This window comes from Eretmochelys imbricata, chromosome 1 (genome assembly GCF_965152235.1).
Source record: "Eretmochelys imbricata isolate rEreImb1 chromosome 1, rEreImb1.hap1, whole genome shotgun sequence".
Lineage (NCBI taxonomy): Eukaryota > Metazoa > Chordata > Testudines > Cheloniidae > Eretmochelys > Eretmochelys imbricata.
The window spans coordinates 294,524,568-294,531,337 of NC_135572.1; the positions used below are offsets into that span (position 1 = coordinate 294,524,568).

Here is a 6,770-nt window from a genome sequence, read left to right on the forward strand (position 1 = left end):
TGATGCGCAAAGTAAGTAATTTTATTGAGTGTAATGAATGTGAGCTCGAAAGCAAGATGACATAATATTACTAATTAGCAGAACAAAGTAGTAGCAGGATCTCACAGGAAAAACAGATCTGGCTTATTCTAATGTGTATACATAATATAGAGCTAATAGGAGCTCTTTAAAACTGTGTAGAACACAAAATAAGTTACTGCAGCTGGTCACATGGAACGATCCACAGCAAGGAGTAAAATATTTGCATTTTACCAGTCAGTTGCCCTGCAAACCTTTCTCCTGAATTTTTTTTATTCTGAACATGATTAATTGTAAAAGGGAAGCAAGCAAAGAGAATATTTTGCTCTATGTGAAAAGCTCCTTATTTATAAGGGAACCAAGATGCGATAAACCCCATCACTTTATAGCTCACAGCCATGGATCCACAGGGAGACATCTTGTCCTTTGCAGTTCTTTCTCCATGCCACCCTGTTGAGTTAAAAATCACATTAGTTGATTATGGCCATCTCATCAATTAGTGCAAAGCCACCCAAGAAAAAAACAACCAATTACATTTTTGTATGATTAACTTTTCTGCAGAGATCCTAGCTAATATAACAAATAATTTGCTACTGGTCCAATCCCAGCAGAGCACCTGCCTAGTCTGAATGGCCCAGCTGGATCCTGGAGCTATGCATGCCTGAATAAATCCTGAGTCTACCAACAATTCCTAAAAGGTTGTCAAATGGTTGTCAAAAGGCCCACTTAACAGCTGCTATTCCTGCCACATAAATTTGGTGTGTTTGTGACGCTGCTCAGAGGCAACGACTCCATGGGAGCTCCAGGGCTGGAGCACCCTTGGAAAAAAATTAGCATGTGCTTAGCACCCACTGACAGCCAAGCTTCCCCCTCCCCGCCCAGCGCCTCCCGTCCGCCAGTGGCTCCGATGGATCAGCTGTTTCGATGGATCAGCTGTTTCGTGCCGTGCAGGAGATGCTGGGAGGGAGGCGGAGGAGTGGGGACAGGGCATGCTCTGGGGGGAGGGCAGAAAGAGGCGGGAAGAGGGTGGAGCAGGGGCAGGAAGAGGTGGGTGGGGTAGGCCTTGGAGAACGGGGTGGAATGGGGGTGGGGCCAAGGTGCGCCAGGAGCAGAAAGAGGCTGGGTGGGGGTGGGGGCTACAAGGAAGGGGTGGAGCGAGGGTAGGGCCTGGGGCTAAGCAGGGTTTGAGCACCCCTGGGGAAAACTGGAAGATGGCCTGTGTGAATTGCTCTCTACTGGATGGAATCAAATTTGTTCAGTGTTGTGCCATAAGCACTATCCTGCTAAATAAAATTAATGAACATTTCCTTTTATCTCCAGCTGGAGGGCACTAAACTTCTGGAGAAAGGTGATTTAAGTTCCATCCCCACTGCCATATGAAGGATCAAGTGGCCCTGTTGTGCAGCATAGATGTAATCTTGAAGTCCTTGGTGGTTCTGGATTTGTTACTTTGGTGTTTGAATTCCTGGGAACCACAGATGCTCACCAAATACATTTCTCTAAGTAGAAGAGTGTGTGTGCTTCTGGTGTGGTGGACAAGCAGGGCGAACCTGGGCAGGAAGGGGTTAATTGTCTGTCCTGAAGACAGCAGCTGAAGCCGGTCCCATTTCACCTGCCAGAAGTAACAAGTCTAGAGGGAATTAAAATGGAGGAAAAAGGCTTCAGAGCCAGTCACCTAACAGAGGGATCTTGGGTCTGAGGCTGAGAGGACCTAAGGGGTGGGCTGAGCAATCCTGAGCTAGGAACTGTCAGGTCAGCCAAGTCTGCGGAGGAGGTTTAGACTGGACTTTGTGCTGTTTTATTGGTCATTAGAAAAGTCAAACCCCAGAAGTAGGTGAGTTGTGAACCTAGAGAGGGCACTTGGACTGTTGTTTAGAGCAAATGGGATAGACTGCCATTCACAGTGCCAGTGCTCTATACTGGATGAAATCCAAACTGGTCAACTGTATGTCATAGACCGTACACCTTTAATAATGAATAGAGAGTTGTTTTCAGTCCAAGTGTAGGAGTTTTTCGAGGAGGAAGATCTGAGAGCTATCTCCACTGCTGCTGTAAAGGTCCAAGTTGCCTTCATGTGTATCAGAGCTACAACTGAGACGCCTCAATGTCCATAAATATATTGTGCTGTGAATCCTTAGTATACAAGTTCTGAGTTCAAATCTGTTAATAATTAAGCATGCAAATATTAGCAACCTGCTTGTTGCTTCTATGCAAGCTTGTTTATCTGAAAGAAGATTGTAGTCTCTCTCTTTTAACTAGCCTCCCCCCTAACTGTACACACAAATATGTCACTGTTATTAGTTCTTGTAATAGTTTTAGACGTACCATGCACCCATGCCATTAGGATCGCGAACAACTCTCTTTGCACAATTTACACTCGCTGTAATGTCTGCTGTCAGTAACTCTAAAAAAGAAATACAGTGGTAAGCGGAGGAAGAAAAAAACATTTTCCTCTTCATTTTTTTAAAATCAGTCATCTTAAAATGGATGCTGAAATAATATTTTATGTATTATTGTTTATTAATCAAATTGATTACAGTAGCATCTAAGGACCAACCAAGAACAGGACCCTGTGGTGATAGGCACTGTACAAACATAGAATAGTAGATGTTCGTGTTCTGAAGATCTTAGAATCTAAATAGAAAGATAGACCCAGGGTAGGGAAAAGGGATATAACACACAAACAGAGTAAGCAATTTTCTGGTGTCAAGCATCATGTTAGTTCCACAATTTGATCTTAGCTTTAGAATGCTGTAAGTCTGTGGGCTAGTTATAGCATAACCAACTACTGTAAGTTGTCTTGTATCTTCCTCTGGCACATGTGATAATTGTCACTGCTATTATACACTCCTGGGGGAATTCTATGTCACTGTGTGCATGCATAATTAATGTGCTATGCATATTTTTAGGGTTTTTTCCCCCAGAAAATAGCTTCTGCCAGAAAGGTGCTACAGTTCCACCTTTTACCCACCCAAGGGTGCTGTGGCGCTCCCGGCCAACTAGGGAAGAGAAAGAGCCTGCAATGCCTTCTTCACAGCGCCTGTCGGGCCAGGTCAGGAGACAGGGGACATGGGGAGACAGACATCATGGGGCTGCTGCGGGATCACAGACAGGGGCTCATAAGGGCTAGTTGGGGAGGGCCTGAATGGGAGTGGAAGTGCTGGGCCACAGTGGGGAGGGAGTTGCAGGGCCACATGAAGATGGGGAGGGGGTTTAGGGCTGCATGAGGATGGGGGGAGGTGGCTGGCTGAGGGGGTTCAGGGACACATGGGTACAGGGGGAGGAGGTGCAGGGACACATTGGTATGGGGCCTGGCTAAGTGGGGGTGGAGGGACACATGTGGACAGGGGCATATGTGCCTGACTGAATGGGAGAGGCTAGGGGTCAGCCAGGGTCTGCATGGGGGAAGCTCCCTAACAATCCCTCCCCACCTCCCAAAAACACCTGTTCCATACTTTTCCCACCCATACCCAACAACCTTCTAAGTTCACACCCAGGCTCCTTCCCAGCAATTACTTCCCTCTCCCTCAGATCCTCTGTTACCCCTGACTCCCCCAAGTCTTTGCACTGCTTCTGAGGGGAGCAGGAAATATGGTTCTGTACTATAGTTTAAATGAGTTATTACTCAGAGTCCTGTATTAATATGCCTAGTAAGGAATCTATTTGTCAGAAAACATTTCCTGAATCTTTTTTGTTGTCTGTATTGTTACAGACATACTTGCTGACAGGTATTTCAAAATAAATTACCAAAATGATTGAAACAGATGTGATTATATTGTGTTATTTTGACAAATAAAATATGAAGAATTTTGCAGAATTTTAAAATATTGTGTACAGAATTTTTAATTTTTGGCATAGAATTCCCCCAGGAGTAAAGAGGCTATTGGAGACATTGTATTGAACTAGAAAGACCACTGGTTAGATCCAGTATGGCAATTGCTCTGTTTCTCTCTTTAAAGTTTCTATCTGTTTCTATTAGACTTTGCTGAATTCTATTTAATGGTTTTATTTCAGAACAAATGTCTTCTAGTACTATAAAGGGATACCACACCATCTGCTTCAATATAACACACTTGTCTGAAAATTTTAAACCAACTATTACCACAAGTAGCACCTAAAAGTCACCAGAAATTGAAAGAAATGAGACAAAAATATTGTTTGGTATTTTTTCCATCTTCTTTCCTTGGTGCCCTTGACAGCTTTTGGGTGTAATATGTCTTAGGTGAGACCATAAATTCTGTGCTAACCCTCTCCAAAAGGGTTGGTTTTACTCTTTCTGAATAGCTATTTTGCTGGTTTTGTGTATAGTCAGACAGACAGTTTTCTATGTTGTTTGTGTGGGTCTCTCACACAGCAACAGAGGAGACAAGTCCAAAAAAAAAAGAGGGATTGTAAAAATACAAAAACTGTCAGGGGACGGGAAGGTATATTGTAGTACTTGAAACTATTTTTAATTCTTTCTTAAAATGGACTAGATTTCAAGTTGATTGTGTCTCTTTAAATTAGAAACTTTAAAATGTTTTTTTTTATAATGAAGCAAGGTCAGGAACCGGCATTTGTGCTGGCCTTCTGCACAGCGGTGAACTTCATCCTCTGAGAACAAAGTTACATGTACTCAAATCAACATAACCGGTAAGTAGTAAACGCTTCTCGAAAAGGGAATTGTTTTTACTAAAGAAACATAAAACAGAAAGTCAGAAAAGAAGGAACACAATTCCTTTTCAAAAAATCCTTTGGGAATCCCCCTTTTATAGCACACATGCATCCCCACACATTGCAACCTCGCCCTTCTGTCTGTAGAATAAGGGGTTGGTTTTCTAATGTAGGGCTACTAGGAGCAAAATATGGCCTCAGTTATAACTTTGCAATGCTATAGGCTCACACAAACAGGCAGAATTTGCCCTTCATAGTGTTACCTGTAGGAACATATTGCACCTACCATGACACTGGATTTTACATGCGTTCTTGGCTCTTGGAGTCTTGCCATCATTACACCACCAGTGGCTGTTGATCTGTAAAATCCCATAGTCAGTGCTTTGGTCACCGGGGTTATAGTTCGTGGCTCCTGTGTTAAAGTTGCTCTCGTATCTTGCTGCGCACACCCCTGTGAAGGTTCCATTTAAAAAAAATAACCACACACAGACTGATGTATTTTCTCTGGTGATACAAACTCCTCATAGCTTGATACTTTACAGAAATATGAATCTAAATGCCCCTATATCACTGGTTTGTAGATGATGTAAATGATTATTTAATACAAAATACACACAGGCAGTTTTGCTTCCCATTAAATTGATCGGATTCACAATCCTTATTTAATATGAAGAGTAAGAAAAAAACATTCTACATGTAAAACTTTTGATTGTCATGTGAACACCACATGGGGCCAATATCTTTGAAGGAAACACCAGTGAGTGTTTTGGGGTGTAGAGTTGCCAACTTTCTAATTGCTGAAAATCAAACTCCTGAGGCCCTGCCACAGCACCTCTTCCCCCAAAGCCCTGCCCCCACTCACTCTTCTCTCGCCCTCCCCCTATTGCTCCATGCTCTCCCGCTCCCTGTTGCTGGATTGTCTCATCCTCCCTCCCTCACCAGCTGGGCCCCCTCTACTCTGGGGCCTGGACAGGAGCTGCAGTCAGACTCAGAGCCTACCGCACGGTTGTCTGCAGATAGAAGGCGACCCTAGTTGAGCAGGGGCTGTCAAAGGTTGATGACCCAGTACCTCCCCTCCCACTCCCACCCTCTCTGGTAAACGGACTTTTGGTCTCCAGTCAGTACATCTGACTGGACACTGCTGGGTCCCCTTTTTGACTGGACTTTCCAAAGAAAAACGGGCACCTGTCAACTTATCCCCTTTCCCTCCCCGCCCCCTGAATCACATAGACATCTCCTCCAAGGCAGCAGACTTACAATGTCCCAAGCTGTAGCCCCAGTATCCATCCAGCCCAAGCCTTTTCATTGCTCTTGCCAGCTCACACCTTTCATAGGTCTTCCCATGAGCAGCCAGGGGCAGGAGGAGAAGCCCCAGGATTAGCAAAGCCTTCATGCTGGTGGTGTAGCAAGCCCAGGCTCCTATCACTGAGACTAGAGACGATGTGTGCCTGCTAATGGGGAGGAAGTGGGGAGGAACAACCGGGAACAGCTCAAATCACGCTCCTCCCGGAAAGCAGTGGCCCTTCCCTTAGCTCTCAGCTGTCCCTCCTGCCACACTGGGCAGCTAAAGCAGCAGCCCCTCCCTGCAGCTCCCAGCTTTGAATGATAAACTGCAAATACTTTGGTAGGTGGGTTAAAAGGTTGTCTAGTTCTCTGTGGCATCTGTAAGTTCTGCTATGTCTTTGGAAATGCAGTGTGCCTAATGGACTGGGCACTGGACTGGGATCCAACAGACCTACATTGTAGTGCAAGCTTTGCCTCTGGTCTGCCGGGTGACCTTGAACAAGTTACTTTACCTCTGCCTCAGTTTCCCCGTATGCAGAAAGGGGATAATGATACCTCTCTTGTGGCCTATATGCTCTGTCTAGGTATTGCTAGGTATTCTTATGCTGAGCAAGTGCTATTTTAAACTTACACTAATAAGTCTCAGTAATGACTGGCTTTCTACACCCTAAGAGAACAGTTTATACTATATCTTTTTCTCCAGGGGTGGGAGAACACCTTTATTACAGGGATGTGTGCTAAATTAGGGCCCTGGCGCTGTCTACCAACTACTGATACCAACAGGGCCTGCTCAGCAGACCTAAATTCGCAATAGC

At 44.7% G+C, this 6,770-nt stretch overlaps 1 protein-coding gene across 1 annotated transcript; it reads right to left on the minus strand.

Annotated features, from left to right (window-relative positions):
- On the minus strand, nucleotides 1–6,197 carry LYZ (lysozyme). Its single transcript, XM_077832984.1, has 4 exons — nucleotides 5,929–6,197; nucleotides 4,958–5,122; nucleotides 2,344–2,422; nucleotides 1–468 (listed from the first exon to the last, which is right to left on the minus strand). The coding sequence occupies exons 1-4, from the start codon at nucleotides 6,062–6,064 to the stop codon at nucleotides 402–404; spliced, it is 447 nt and encodes a 148-aa protein (XP_077689110.1). The 5' UTR covers nucleotides 6,065–6,197; the 3' UTR covers nucleotides 1–401.
- Nucleotides 6,198–6,770: the final 573 nt, after the last annotated feature.

Bases quoted from the DNA above. Each gene is read 5' to 3' on its own strand.
- LYZ (XM_077832984.1), bottom strand. From the start codon at position 6,064: ATGAAGGCTTTGCTAATCCTGGGGCTTCTCCTCCTGCCCCTGGCTGCT. The intron at 5,123-5,928 runs GTAAGTCTGCTG...GAACCTTCACAG, and splicing joins GGGCTACAGCTTGGGACATT to GGGTGTGCGCAGCAAGATAC. The intron at 469-2,343 runs GTACGTCTAAAA...TTAACTCAACAG, and splicing joins CCTAATGGCATGGGTGCATG to GGTGGCATGGAGAAAGAACT.